At 41.0% G+C, this 15248-nt stretch overlaps 1 protein-coding gene across 2 annotated transcripts in view; it reads left to right on the top strand.

The window, feature by feature from the left end:
• The first annotated feature begins 261 nt into the window (after positions 1-261).
• Positions 262-15248, top strand: part of LOC146553586 (laminin subunit alpha-3-like) — a 60598-nt gene continuing 45611 nt past the window's right edge. Inside the window, exons 1-5 of one of the 2 annotated variants that reach the window (XM_085255351.1) lie at positions 262-1008; positions 1531-1683; positions 13302-13419; positions 14633-14751; positions 14858-15028. In XM_085255351.1, coding sequence (XP_085111477.1) covers positions 745-1008; positions 1531-1683; positions 13302-13419; positions 14633-14751; positions 14858-15028 — 825 coding nt within the window. In that variant the 5' untranslated portion in view covers positions 262-744. The remainder of the gene's footprint in view (positions 1009-1530; positions 1684-13301; positions 13420-14632; positions 14752-14857; positions 15029-15248) is intronic. The other variant, XM_085255352.1, reaches the window with a different exon arrangement.

Genomic DNA, 15248 nt, shown 5'->3' with positions numbered 1-15248 from the left:
ATCAGTCGTAATTCAATTTTTCCCTTTTTATGCCACACTTCAGAATCCAAAATATTGGATTGGACACCGCATTATTTAACGAGACAATAACATTAACTGGTGGAAAATTAAATTTAGTGGTCAGCACACTTCACGCTAGCTAAGGGTTGATACAAAAATATAGTATACTAATTCCCTGGTTGTCGGCGCTCCACCTGCAGCAGCTCTATTCTCCACCAGCTGGGACCGCCCCACGCTTAAGTCTGAATCTTTCATGTGTTTGGAGATGTTTTGGTTTAAAAGCTCCTAGAAGTCTCAAAACAGGGTCACACGCAGTGACTTTACACTGTTAAATCCTTTTAAAAAAGTTTTACACCGAAAAAGGAAAGAAAAAAAGGACAAAAGATGAGCTTCTGGTGAATGCTGTGACGGCAGACCTTTGGCCCCACTCAGCGGACCAGCGTCGAGCTCAGACCATCGACCTGACACCTGATAGCTCCAGTGTGTCGCACCGTCTGGTTCAGAGCACGCAGTGCTGTCTGCGTTGAGTTTGGTGACATGCGATGGAAATAGATTACACCTCCAAGCAGCAGAAGATCCACTTAAAAGCGTCGTTTTGGGATTAACAGACGCGTTAACCCGCTAAAAGAGAGCCCCCACGCGTAACTCGCAGCCCATTAGCGCATTTCATGGAGATCCTTAGATGACAAGACCCGCTGCACGCTGCGGGTTGCGCTCAGCAACACGGATCTGTAATTTTGGAACATGGCGAGAGGGATGAGAGGAGCTCATCTCCTCTTTGGATTTTTTATTCTTGGGTTGACGCTTTTCAGGGACGCGGACGGACAACAAACTTTTAATGACTTAACAGGTTTCAGTTTGAATCCACCATACTTTAACCTCGCACAGGGCTCCGGGATCTCCGCTACAGCAACCTGCGGACAGGATGAGGCTGGCACACCGAGATATGATTTATATTGTAAACTAGTCGGAGGGCCTACAAATGGACTTCTTACTCAAAATATACAGGTAAGGAAATAAGCCTTCGTGCATGCGTAAAAGGATGGGGACGGGGTGATTACATTGTAATGTGGGAACTCCTGTAACTAGCGACCCACTCGTCCTTTTTAATGGCCCAGTCCAATGCTCCTAGTACTACCAGGAACCCCTCCGGGAACCGTGACAATTAACTGCCCACCCTGACCAAGTTGCACAACTGCCAGAAATAGTTTTACACCATTGTAGTTGAGTTCCACATTTTCTAAAGGAAATGCCCTTTCAACAGGGGTCTTATTTCCTTAGGAGATCTCCCAGGGCAATAAGGCCTTTACAGCCCTATAATACTATAAAATGCGTTCCCAAGCTTTTTCAAGTCAAGAATTTCATTAATCTACATTAAAGATATCATATTTATTTGTTTTTTGTCATTGTTGTTTTGTTGTTGTTGTTTTAAGCTTTTGGCAGTACAGGTAAGTTTTTTGCAAGCACCTCCACCATTATTAAACATGTCTGCTAATTGTTTCTGAATACTAACGACCTGATACCTTTTAGGGTCAGTTTTGTGACTACTGCAACTCCGTTGACCCAAACAAAGCCCACCCTGTGACCAATGCCATTGATGGGACTGAACGGTGGTGGCAGAGCCCTCCTCTCTCCAGGGGGACTGTCTACAATGAGGTGAATGTTACCCTGGACCTTGGACAGGTGAGATTATCATAACTCACACTACACATGAACAGATGTCTCCTGGTTAATACCAGCTGTGTGAATAATGATAGCTCAGTGGTGTCAGTAAAACATAGCACCTGAATGTTACAAGGGGAGAAGAGGAACATTTATGTCTTCCTTTGCCATTGCTTTGTGGCTGTGAAATAAGTTATTCCATTTGTGTGAGGTGACAGAGCACCTTTGCTGGTGTGAAATGGGAAGTCTGTTATATTCTTGTACCACTTTCTGTCTTTTTGTTATTGGTCTTTGCTTTGTTTTTGCTGCTGCTGATTTATTTTTGATATGCCGGCAAGAAATCGTTTTTTTAAAACTTCTCTTTTTTCCCTTCATAAGTATTCCAAAGGTGTAACATGATTATGTTTTCAGTGTGAGCTTCATCACCTCAGCTAGCAGTAATCATGTGAATAATGTGCTGCAGTTGGACTCTTGCCAGGAATCAGTTTCACGCCCCTTTAGCTGGAGAGCATGCTTCCATCCTGAGCTGTGTGTCTCTGGCAGGAGTTTGGCTAACGGCCCATAAAACAGCACCTCATGCTCAATTATCCACCGTGAGGAAAGAGAGGAATGCTGTCTCTGGATTAGGGATCAGGAGAATGTAAAATCGAATAGGAGAAGTTTAGGTGGAGGCATGGACCTCTTACGTGATCAGGGTTTTGACTAGCTTTGGAGAAGACTTCAAAAAAATAAATGAGAGAGAGGAGCAAAAGTGCTCCCCTGCACACGTGTTGCATCTTTGGCTCCCAGTGGGCACTGTGTCAGACAATGGGTGTGGGCTTTTCTGTCTCTGTTTTTAGACAGACTGAGCTGAGCAAAGCTCCTGCATGGTTAAATATAGTCCAAGCTTCCAAGAGGATGGACACATGCAGGGCTTTTAGAGATGTCTGCCTTTAATACGTGGTAATGCTCAGTTTATTTAGGAGCAGGGAAAGCAGTATTATTGCATTATAGGGTTCTAGAAGAGTGTTGCTAGATCTCGGACTGTAACTCAACCAAACAAAACCCTGCCTCCCTTCAATACAACACAATCTTAACTACATATGCACACACAACACACCCGTTTCACCTATATCACAGTTTTTCTTTTTTTTTTCCACCACGACTCTAAATGCTCACCTGCTGCCCTTGCATCCTAATGTTTAGTGCTCAAATCGTGTTAAGATATTTTTGTTTTTGTAATTTAATTATATGATCATATGTTTGCAGCTCCTTGATGCATAGAACAGGGTTGTCAAACTCATTTTACAGCTCAGTTTGATCTTAAGTGGGCCAGGTCATTAAAAACTACGGTGGGCCTGAGAGGCCAAACGGACTGCAACTTAAGAAAAAAACAGCAATAAGAAAAATGCTGCAAAAGCACACAAAACACAATGGAAATAGGAAAAATGACAAAAATAAAAAACAGAAATAGGAAAAAACAGATTTCCAAAAGCACAAGGGAAGTGTTTCTGGAGAGACAATAACCCAACGGACCAGTTGCAGGAACCCAAAACATGGTGGGTGTGTTTTATCATGATTCATATAATACTGATGACGGATTTTTAGGCTAATAGTTAGGCTAACACACTTACCTCTCATCTTTTCTTAACTCACAAAACCGATAGATCCTCCACTTCTTTTGAGTGTCTCCCAGCGCAATTCTTAGCATTTTTTGGTTCCTGCAACTGGTCCGTCGGGTTATTTTCTCTCCAGAAACACTTCCCTTGTGCTTTTGGAAATCAGTTTTTTCCTATTTCTGTTTTTGTTTTTCCTATTTCCGTTGTCGTTTTTCCTATTTCCGTTGTATCTTGTGTGCTTTTGCAGCGTTTTTCTTATTGCTGTTTTTTTCTTAAGTTGCAGTCCATTTGGCCTCTCAGGGCCACCGTAACAAACCCTCTTTCTGACAGTGTAAAGACGTTCAGCTGCACATTAATCCCTGATATCTCAGTATAAGAAGTGCAACTTCAACAGCACGCTTAAGTTTTACGACATGATAAAGAAATGCTGTAAAATGCACGAGCTGTAAAATGTATGAAAATGCAGTATGAAAATGCAGTTAAAAGTCAAAATGTCCTTTATATTTTCCAAAGATGTCCGGTTGGCTGGGCCGATTCTGGTCCCTGGGCCTTATGTTTAACACCCTTGCTCTAGAATACCAAATCAAGTACCTGACCAGGTTACTTACATTCGTATATGTGATGTTTGGGGTGTGCTTTATTTACCCTATTGCTGTGTTTCATGGCTTTCTTCCACCAAACAAACATAAGCCTGTGCATCATCCAGAAAAGTGCTCTAAGCTGCCGTGTTCTTTGAGTGTTCTGTGTAAAACTTTAATAGCTTTGTAGATTCTTTTTAAATCCATAGGATCAATTGTGTATACAGTGAAATATGTGGGCTAGACTGAGCTGAAAGAGTACTGTGGTTTCTTTCAAGAGCAACGCAGGTGGCTGTGCAGCTCTTAGGAGAGATATTAGATAAAGGCACACTTGATGTTTATGTTAGAATAATGAGGTTCAAAGAGGGGGGCTCTTTTGACAGAGCTGCTTCCGGTCTGTCTCTTTCAAAGACGACCGTTTGAAGCATGGCTTGCCAAGTTTGAAGCTAGACTAAACTGATATAAAGTGACCTGAACGGTTGCTATGATAAATTACACCAGTATCCTGCTGCCTTGGCTTTAATGGCAGTGTGGTTCTGTTGGATACTCTGTCAGTTGGACTAAAATTTAAAGTTTTTATTTTTGCTAACTTGTCTAGATTTTTTATTTGGCTGGAACATGTGTCATCACTACAAGAAGCAGTCAGGGCATAACTGGGCATTTTCATTTATTGTACTAATAACAGTCTCAGAAACAAAGATTCGGACAGCAAGGTTTTCTTTTTTTACATGTAACAATCCAAAAGAACTCGTTATTAGCTGTTTGATAACAGAGTCAAGTCAAATATTCCTGTGTTGTTGATTCATGGCAAGAGGGGGGAGGCTATCTTCAATATCCTGCATACAGAGGACTCACATCTATACATACAGCAATGTGCAATAGTTTTGAGCTTCCCCTCATTTATTTATATTTTTCTTACCTGTGTTGCAATTTTTTTATTATTATTTTTTTTAGCAATAGTGTTTCAGGCCTTCTGATGGGCTCTCAAAGGTTTTCTTTGAAATCTTTTCCACACATTTTAAATTCAGTCATTGTTCCTGACTCTTTTCAAAAGAATGTGTTTTGTTTGTTTGTTAAACTGATCTAAAAGGCACCTAACTCAAGGGATGAACCAGTGTTGTGTCTACACATAGCAGATAACTTAGCAAAGAGACGGTTTTAAATTATATTGTATTTCCTTTTGTTACTGTATAAATTGTGTGTCACAAAAACACACAATTTATAATCTACTATCTACAGTAGATGGATTGTGGATGTCAAGAAGCCACAGGGAAACAGGGAGAAAAGGTATGTCAAATTACAGAAGAACTGGACTGTAAAACAATGGCAACAGGCCTGATGAATCCAAATGTGATTTGAATTTGATTCAAATCATCGTGAGTGTGAGAGGTACAAGAGTGAGCGTAAAACCCAAGCTCTGTCATGTTTTGGATCTGCATTTGGGTGTTGGGATCTTATCAGAACTGATGGAAATATTTTGAACCACCATGCAATGCCATCTGGAAAACATCTGATTGATAACAATTTAATTTTTTAGCATGAAAACTGATCCCAAACATACATTAAAAGCAAAGTGGTTTGTTAGTTGTTTTATATGTATAAAACTGGTTAACTTGAGCAGTAGGCTAATAAGATTTTGGTTATAGTTTTTGTTAAAAACAATTACAAAAAAAGTCCTGGTGTTTAGGACTGACGGACGGTCAACTTAGGCAAAAAAAACCAACCAGTTTTTATGTTTTAACAGCTCCATTGTTGATAATATGTTCTGTGGCCTTTTGCTCCCCTGACCCACAAAAACAGCATCCTCTCCAAGTTCCTCAACTTAACAAAGCAAACACTTCCACAGAGTGGAGCAAGGCTGCGTCTCCATTCATGTAGCAAGTTGGTCTGGAGAGGAAGAGCGAAAATGGGAATGGCTCGCAGGCAAGTCGAGATGAATTTGCATATTTAGAAAGTAATATGCCATTTTTTAAAATAAATTAAGTGACTTTTAGAGTTTAACCATTGCCAGGATTGGGACATTGAAATTCCGGGGATTTATTGTCTTATTACTGGATGAGATTATCCCTGGAAAAATGAATATTGCCTATGCCATCAACAGGAGGCTGACATTTTTGGTTTACAATAAAAGTCTTGACAGTTATGGATTGTCCTGATATTTGACTTTTGTCTCAAGACCTTTGTCGCTGCATGGGCATTTCTTTGTATGAAGCCAACTTTTTTCTCACTTTCTTTACTAAGATCTCTTTTGTATGTTGTATCCCCTCACAGTAATGATTTTAGAGATGTTGGGAAGAGAAACAAGAACTAAGGAACAAAGTTTCTAATGAGAATGTGGAGGTGCAGCATTTACACATCGTGATAAAAGATTACCGATACACCCGTGTTTTTTGGTCCTGACCTCTTACTGCCATTGCACACTTTAAAAAACTCTTTCGATTTTTCACCTTTGTTTTTCAAAAACTCTGGCATGCGTATTTATGACATTATTTATTTTAAGTGACTGTGATGTTTTATCGCTGTATTGGCCTTGGGTGATGTCTGTGCTGTTTAACTGCTGTTCTGATTTATGTAGCGCTGTAATCAGGTCACCATATAGTTTGCCTGGGTTGATGATTAAAACTGTCTTACAAACTAATCTGAGTCTAACAGACAAAACCAAGACTGAATATTTGGAAACACAATGCGTTTTACCTTTTACCAGTTCTCGGGCAAACATTTGCTAAAACCTCGCACCGCTTTCGTTAACGGCCATAGAGGTCAAATGCTTCTTGTAGCAGGATCGCTTTCTAAATTGCCTGCAGCTAAGCAATCTACACTGCACAGGCCCCCTGTCTCAGACAGGCCAAGGCAAGCAGGCAAGCTGCTCCCTGTTTTTGTGACTTCTTGGCTTTTTGACCTATGACCCATGACAAATCCTACCTTCAGTCAGGAAACGACCACAGTGATCTTCAGTTACTCCCCCTAAACACCTTAATATGATGTTTGGTGTCACTGGCTTCTTTACTTACTTGTTTAGGAATTTGCTTAGAGTGAATAACTTGGACTATACAGAGGCATGTGCAGGTTGCACAAATACACATTTTGTGTTGTGCATTTTTATTTTAGCACATTTTGTCAGAAACATACTTATTATGAATTGATGACGGCAAAAAGTAGCTTCTCTTCCTAGAACCTTTTTCCTTGTGAACCTATTTACAGGGCACAGTAAGTAAGCCATTGTTCCTCTAAATATTTATGCCATGTATCAGGCTACCAGTCACTCCTTTTTTCTGGGGAATGTATTTTAGGAGCCCTGACCACATGTGCTTATCTGCCTGAGTGAACCCAGAGTAGACCATGTGAGGCAAACATTATAGGCCTTACAGCAGTCTGTCTGATGAGAGTGAGCTGCTTCTCATTGGTAGAAGTCAGGCAGTGACTGAGTGAATATTGGATCCTAGTAGTTTAAACGACGTTCTGATTAATTACGTGTTTTGTTTTGTTTCATTCTTTTTTAGCTTTGAGGCATTTCTTAAGTCGTCTGGTGTTTATCATGTTCGTGCTTTTGCTGCTTTAAATAGCCTCTGATTGCAGAATGTCTTGTTATTTGTGATTTGAAGGTTATTCATTTAGAAGGCTTTGGTAGTGTGCACACTGAGACCTTTCACTTTTTAGAAGATGTGAACAAGTTCAAGATCTATGATTTAGCTTTGTAACAAAGTGGCAAGAGAGTGACTCAGGTTAATGCAATGTTTTTGGCTCTGTCTATAATTCAGCAATCGTCAAGAGAAAAAGCTTCCAAGAACTCAATTTTGGAGACATTCCCCTGGAACCTAATCCTCTTTCTTGGGGGTTCACCTCCCACAAAAGTTGGTTTGAATGTTTTATTTGCAGCCGTCGCCCCCTTTTGTGTTAGAATCCTTCTAGGCGGTATTGTGTGACATCCTTTCTATGCTCTCAGACTCTCACAAAAGTTTGGCCCTTTTAAGCCTTGCTGAAAGTGACCCGGCCTTCTCTTTTCACAAGATAAATGGCTAGAAATAGAGAGGTGGTGTAATTTGGTGGTGAGAAAAGAGAAAACACACATAGCGTAGAAGTTATATCTGAAAACATTAAATTTTCCTGGCTTGTTGAGCACTCTTGATGCTGTTTAATCTAATAGACATTAATGTACAACCCTGCATGATGCTTACTTGTATGCATGGGTGACCTTCTGGGTCCAGATTCAGTTTGCATGGCTGCACTGCGTCTCTTGAAACCATGTTAGAAGCGGATTTGTACTTTGTATAGGCTGTAATCCTAATTGAAGCTGTGATTTGCCGATGTAATCCTGAACAGTCAAAGAAGTGAGTAAATTGCTGTAGAAGAACTGCCTATCTATGCTTTGTAATAAATATTTCTTCATACTGTATAGTTGGCTCACCCCTGAGACAACATTGGCTGTTACATATCCCTTTTGCTTCGGTGACGATGGAGGTGATGTAAGTGCCCGTCTTTAGCTGGGCTGCCCAAGGCGCCAGGCCAACCCAGCAGATATTTACAACTACACTAACAGTCACACTGTGCTAGTTAGCATTAGCAGAGTGCATCACGGGTGACTGTTGGACAGCAGCTCCTCTTAAATCTGGAGCTGTGATGTGGAAAAGCTTGTGGGGGTTAACGTGGGATTACCTTTTCAAGGGCCACGCCACCAGTTTGTACATAGTAATGTTATTCAGTGGTCACAGGTTTACTGACGCAGGCATTGATGCAATGGGAAGTTTCCTAGACCCATTTGACAGGGGTGTTTCATGAATAGCTCACCCATATATACACCCATGTATACTGCAGCACAATGCAGCAACATAGCTGCAGAATTTTACACATCACTACTAAAGCACTGTGTTCCATAAATATTTTTTTTGTTTTTTTGCTTAGATTCCAATTTTTTAATCAGATTCTATCACTTGGTTATTAGATCGCTGATTTCTTCACATTACAGCCAGTTTTGAATTTGCATTGCTTTTAAAACATCCTCCAATGAATAACTACTGTCACACTGGACCCCCTTTTGCCTTCCGAGCTGCCTTAATTGTTTGTGGCACTGAGTCAACAAGGTGCTGGAAACGTTCCTCAGAGATTTTGATCCATATTAAAATCGCACAGTTACATCCATGATGTGACTCTCCTGTTCCACCACATCCCAGAAGTGTTCTTTTGAATTTAGATCTGGTGGCTATGGAAGCCATTTGAGTACAGTAGACTCATGCTCAAGGAACCCGATTTAGATTATTTGAGCTTTGTGACACGGTGTGTTATCCTGCTGGAGGCAACAATCAAAAGATGGGTACACTGTGGATATAAAAGGATGTACATGGTCAGTAATTAGGTAGGGTGTCTTTAAATGAAGCTCAAGTGGTTATTTTCTTGGCAAAGTGTGCCTAGAAAATAACACGCCCACCATTACACCACCATCACCAGCCTGCATCTTTAATACCATTCAGGATGGAGCCATACTTTCATATTGTTTCTGACCCTGCCAGCAGAAATTTGAGTTCATTAGACCAGACAACTTTTTTCCAATCTTCTTTTGTCCAACTTTGTTACTCTTGTGTGAATTGTAGACACAGTTTCCTGTGGCACTTGTTGTGGTAGTGTTGTCACCCAACACTTCAATGTTCAACTAGTTTCAGAGATGCTCTTCTGCACATCTTGGTTGTAACAAGTGGTTATACAAGTTACCGTTGCCTTCCTATAAGCTCAAAGCAGTCTGGCAATTCTCCTCAAATATCTAACATTGACAAGGAATTTTCAACTAAGCGTACATGGCTAAATGCACTGAGTTGCTCCCATGTGATTGGCTACTTATGTATTTAAGTGAAGAAGCAGTTGAACAGATTTACCTAATAAAGTGGCGACTGAGTGCATAATGTTCAAAGCAGAAGTAGAAATGTGCGGCATTATTACCAGAAATACTTCTCGTGCAATTTTTAGCCAACTGCTCGTCGTCACCATATAACTTCTGTCATGGAGACAGAGAAAAACATACCAGACTACCCCCTTCTCCTTCCACAGCCCACCTGTTGCACACAGACAAACAGTTGTACACTGCATTATTACAGACTGGAGTGCAACTGCTCCATCCCCACTGCGCTACGTGTCCTGTCTGGCACGGGTGATCCACTGTAACAGAAGGTGATGCCTCCCCTCCTTTAAATTGCATTCTTCTGATTTTATATCAGATTTTCAGGCGCTCACTGTCAGGATTGTGCTCTCAATCTAGATGTAGTTTTTTTTGGTTGTACCCTTTGGTTGAACTTTGGGATTATGATGTTCAATATTGCTAACAGTATTGCTAGCTTATGTCTCATTTCCTACCTGTTTAACATTAAAATAAAATAAAAGACATGGAAATGTTTGACACAACATTTTGATGATTGAGGAAGCTGTGAGAAAACCCTAACCAGTTCATTTTACAGTACACTTCATTTGATCTACACAAAAAGATTATAATTGAAGAGATCCACGTGGCAGGCATGCCTAAAAGGAGTATAACAACCCAAGGGTCATGCAATCAGCTCTTTTCTTTTGAGATCTTGTAGCTCCACAGCTCTAATACCTGAAGGGGCAAGCATGTGTGAAGTTAGAGGGTAGAACCTCTGTGTAGAGGCAACAGTGGGGCTGCAGATCACACTGAATGGTGCAAGTATATCACTTCTGAGCTGTCGCACATACAAAATGGGTTATTCATGTGGACAGTTTTGGGCCTGACATGTTAAGGGTTGATGGGTTTAGGAATGATTAGTGTGTGTGCATGTGTGTGTGTGTGTGTCAGAATTAATTTACACATTTCTACAGGCCCAAAAAGGAAAGGAAAATATGTTGTTATGCTGTTAAAAAGGTGTTTGGTCACGAGGGATGTGAATGGCTTTGTTGTTCTGTTGCGTTAATTAGGAGGTTGGAGGAGATCTGGATGCTTTACACCTTATATATATGACATCAGGTCTAGGTCAAGAATTTAAGAAGGGTGGTAAAAAGCGAAGAGGGTAGTTGTCAAACCTGTCAAAGCTAAAACTCTGACCTTTTTGACACCCACCCACACAGCCCTGTGTTGTGGGTGTTGAGAAGTCAGACCTCACGGCAGTACGAAGCCGCAGATGCTGGGAGGGGGAGAGGATGGTACTTCTCAACTGCCATTCCAAGTGTTTTTTTTTTACCTCAAGCTTGTCAGTGTGTTTCATGTCTTTCGTGCCACTACTCATGCACTTAACATGCTGTTACAGTATTTCATGGTTCCTTCAAACAATACGTAGGTGCTGGACATATTTCAAGAGCATGTGTTTAGACTGGCAGGACACAGTTGGAAAGACAGGCCTGAAATTAAGCAAAGCCATGCCAGGACAGGCATGGCTTTGCTTAAGCAGTTTCCAAGATCACAATGTCTGTTTCTAGCTGTGTTTGTTTCCGGAGGATTCATCTTGCCAACACTCAGTGTTTGGCATCAAGTCAATAATAAGTCCCTGAATCTTTGTGTCATCATCGCATTACTTGTAACTAAACTTTGAGATTGCATAGCGACTTGCAGACTACAGCTCAGTTTGTATCCCAAAAAGCTAGTTTTGTTGCACTACCCATCTTGAACCCAAATCTCTGTTGAAACACAGCTGGTGTCTGATTGTTTCAGCACTCTAATTTGGACTTTGGCTTCTTTTTTTTATTTTTTGTGACACTGGAGGATCTTGTTGCCATCTTTATCATCACAAGTGGTGGAGGAGATTTTCACTGCTGAACGTTGATGTCAGCAGCAGGTTCCTGTAAGCAGGGACACACTCTGCTTTGGGGGCATTAGGGGGGAAGGGGAATGTGGCGCTATGTTTGGAATCTGAGATGGGTCTGCGTGCCAGCCAGCAAGTCTCTCGCCACTGCACTGACCCTTTTTCTTTCCTTTTCTTTTTTTTACACTCGTGCCATCTCACCCTCCTGACATCTCTTAACGTCACTGCAGCCCATGTGAACCAAACTTCCTGCAGGTCCTCATCAGAACCAGCATGCTGATTACAGGCAACTCCTGCTTCTATTTTTAGATTGCAGCCCGTGCAGCCGTGCATCTTTTTTTTGTTAGTTGCGCATCCTGTTGCATGCGGGTGGAAGTGTTCTCTGATTAATTTTAGGACACACCCTATTCAAAGCTGTGGTTGCAAGTTGTTTTATTTACTTTCCGCTTGGACCCTGATTAAAGACGTTTCCTGATTTGCAAACTGTTTTGTTGTTTATTGGTGATTGTCTGCAATCTTCAGGCAGAAAAAAAAAGGCGGACGTTTCCGTAACTGACCTCTGAACTCTCTCAAAATCCATCAACCTAAGGGCTTCTTGAACTTGAGGTTTTTTCTTGTCAGTATAATTGTGGGTCCTTTTCGACACAGTAAGTCCACAGCAGATGCATTGCCAGACTTTGCTCTGCTTTGATATGTTTGTATTAGAGCTCCTCGTCTCATGCAAGTGAGTAACTGGAATATTTCAAATGCTTCCTTGGGCTTTCATCAATGTGCTGTGGGATGCTGGACGAGTGTGGGCCTGCCTTCATCCGCCTCGAAGACAGACAGTCTGTAGAAATGTCTGTTATTGAAGTAGTGCACCGCATTATGTAGATGCAGTTACATTCATGAGCTTAGCAATGAGTGCAGGTACTGCAGGTTATATGTTTTTGAACCATGCAATGTTTCCGCGTGCCAGCTTTTAGATAAACTCTTTCTAAACCGTGCTAAACAAGACATGGACGGGTGTGGTAGTCGGGTGTAGACGAGGCCTTTTTGTTGACACTGCAGGTGTCACGTGCAGGATAGTGTCAAATGTTTGCGATCCAAGCTATGTCAAGTCCATGCCAAGTCATAACAAAGAGACCTTTGACTGCACAAATTACATTTCTTTTGTACAATGTTCAATCAAGCTGAAGTCACCCGCTTTTAGGGCTTGATAACGATGTTGACGAACTGTAAAGGAAATGTACTGCGGTGAATATCACGGGCCTGACAGAAAGCTCAGTGTTGGCAGAAACCGTCACTGACATCATTCTCTGGCCTCGTGTGGACTGAGTATTCTGATGGGAGGTGAAGATAGAAAGTTCGGGGAAGCATACAGGGATCATGTGGGCTGCACCTGCACCAGTTTATACACTCTAACAAATGTTGGCCACACAGATACCGCTAAAGCTGAGACTCAAGAATAAAAGGGCTCAAAACAGGAAGTTCTTCCTCGTTCAAAGCCATTAATTCTGTGGTGATCATTTACAGAGATAATACAGCCAAGCTGTTGTTGTATCCATACATTCACAAGAGAGGAAATGATATCTTCAGAGCTCCAGGTCAAGCAGGGAACTTTGACAGAGCAAGTACAGGAAACTGTATTTTGCCAAAATTCATTCTGAACACTGGGTGCTTTTTTATTTACCCTCCTCTTTGCTCTCTCTCTCTTTTTATTTTTTTTTAAATTTTTTTATTTTTAGCTCTTCCATGTCGCATATGTCCTCATTAAGTTTGCGAATTCACCACGTCCTGACCTGTGGGTGCTGGAGAGGTCTGTCGACAATGGGAAAACCTTCACCCCCTGGCAGTATTTTGCACGTAAGTTCATATGTTAATGCATTAAAAACCTTCTCCTGCAAGCTGGTGCACTTTTTGTGCTGTGAATCAAACATTGAATCCTCTTGAATGTGGTCCCAACTTGAATCAATTACTCAACTGAGTTTCAAATCAAGGAAACGTGCAGGTCTGCAGAATGCCTTTTAAAATAAATAAGTGCCGTTTTCTATTGTTGTCTATAATGATGTAATTAGTGATGACAGATTCTTTTAGACTCTGTTCTCATAAAGGTTTTCTCTGTGGATTAAATAAAAAAAAAAATCAATTTCAGTCATAAATACACAGATAGGGCAGAGTTTCATGTCTCTGCACTACACAGCTTTGGGCCTTTTTATGGAAAGGATTTAAAATTCAGCCTACCAAAAGCTATCACAGCAATCCAGGGTATTATACATTTCTAGAACTGGCAGAGGCAAAAAGAGTGTGGTCATCATTAACACTATTAGTTATACACGTGTCTTTCCTGCCATGACAAGTCAAAGTGTTTCTGTAAAGAAAAAGGCCTGCGGACAGAGTTAAAACTTTGTACTGCAGTATGTTTAATCAGAGACAGATTTAGACAGGGAGTGGGTGTGAACAAAAACCTTTGATTAAATTTGACTTGTTGAAAACATGCGAGAATGTCAGCTTAATGACTGATTTTGGTGTATTAAAAGTGGCAGGTGGTGACACGCTGCAAATCTGACACTGAACTGCCACCATTTTACATACTTAATGCATATTTTGTATGTGCTGATTGGATATCTGAGGGAGGGTGGGATGCGTGCACAGAGCCTGCCAGGAGACACAGCTGTGACTCATCTGTTTTACAGTCTCAAGGTTTCTCTTCAAGTTTGTGTTCTTTCAGGAGCTATCATGAGTTAGAGACTATTAGCTTAACCTTGAGCTTTACCTTTAAAAAATTATTTCCAGCTGCATAAACACTGCAATTGCATATTATATCATTCCTTCCAGTGTATATATATAGAGAGATTTGAGATTATTTAAAATCCCAGTTTTTCCATTTAAAATTATACTTCTTTGGTCTTTTCCTTTTGCGTCATGCAAAAGGAACATGATCCTTTTTTTCATGTGAAGATGCCAATGTAATTTCTTTACATTGTCAAGAGAACTAATTAATTAAATAAATGATTTATTATAAAAATATAAAGAATAATGGGTGTCTTCTTCTCCTTCTTCTTCTTTTTTCTGGCAGATTCAGCACGTGAGTGTATTGAGAGGTTTGGAAAGCAGCCCAATGCCCGTTTATTAAATGATGACGACCAGCTCTGCATCACAGAATACTCACGGATCATCCCTTTGGAGAATGGAGAGGTAAAATAAAAATGTATTTCTTTCTCCTTTTTTCTTTTTGAAGTAAATCAAATAGCTTGATATTGTAATAAGCATTGTAAATGGATTGTAAATTTGTATTGTTTAGGTTGTGATATCCCTTGTCAACGGCCGTCCGGGGGCCAAAAACTTTACCTACTCACCTGCGCTGCAAGACTTTACAAAGGCTACCAATATCCGCTTGCACTTCCTCCGCACCAACACCCTGCTCGGCCACCTCATCTCCAAGGCCCAGAGAGACCCCACCGTTACACGCAGGGTGAGACACACTGAACAACCTCGCACTATGGTGTCATGCTGGCAGGCTCTTGTTTCCCATTTGGCCTTTGCAGCACCCACCTGCTAGCTTGTTTTTTGCTGAAACAAGCGCACAGGCCTACCCACATGTTCACCTGTGTTGAGACCCACTGCCAGGTCTGTCTGTTATCTATCATATGAGTCATCTTGGTAATTTCCTTGATACAGAGTAGTGTACAGGA

The sequence above is a fragment of the Mchenga conophoros genome, linkage group LG18 (genome assembly GCF_057382185.1).
Source record: "Mchenga conophoros isolate Kocher_MC1m ecotype Shallow Benthic linkage group LG18, M_conophoros_male_GT1.1, whole genome shotgun sequence".
Lineage (NCBI taxonomy): Eukaryota > Metazoa > Chordata > Actinopteri > Cichliformes > Cichlidae > Mchenga > Mchenga conophoros.
This window is presented reverse-complemented; position numbering and strand designations above follow the sequence as displayed.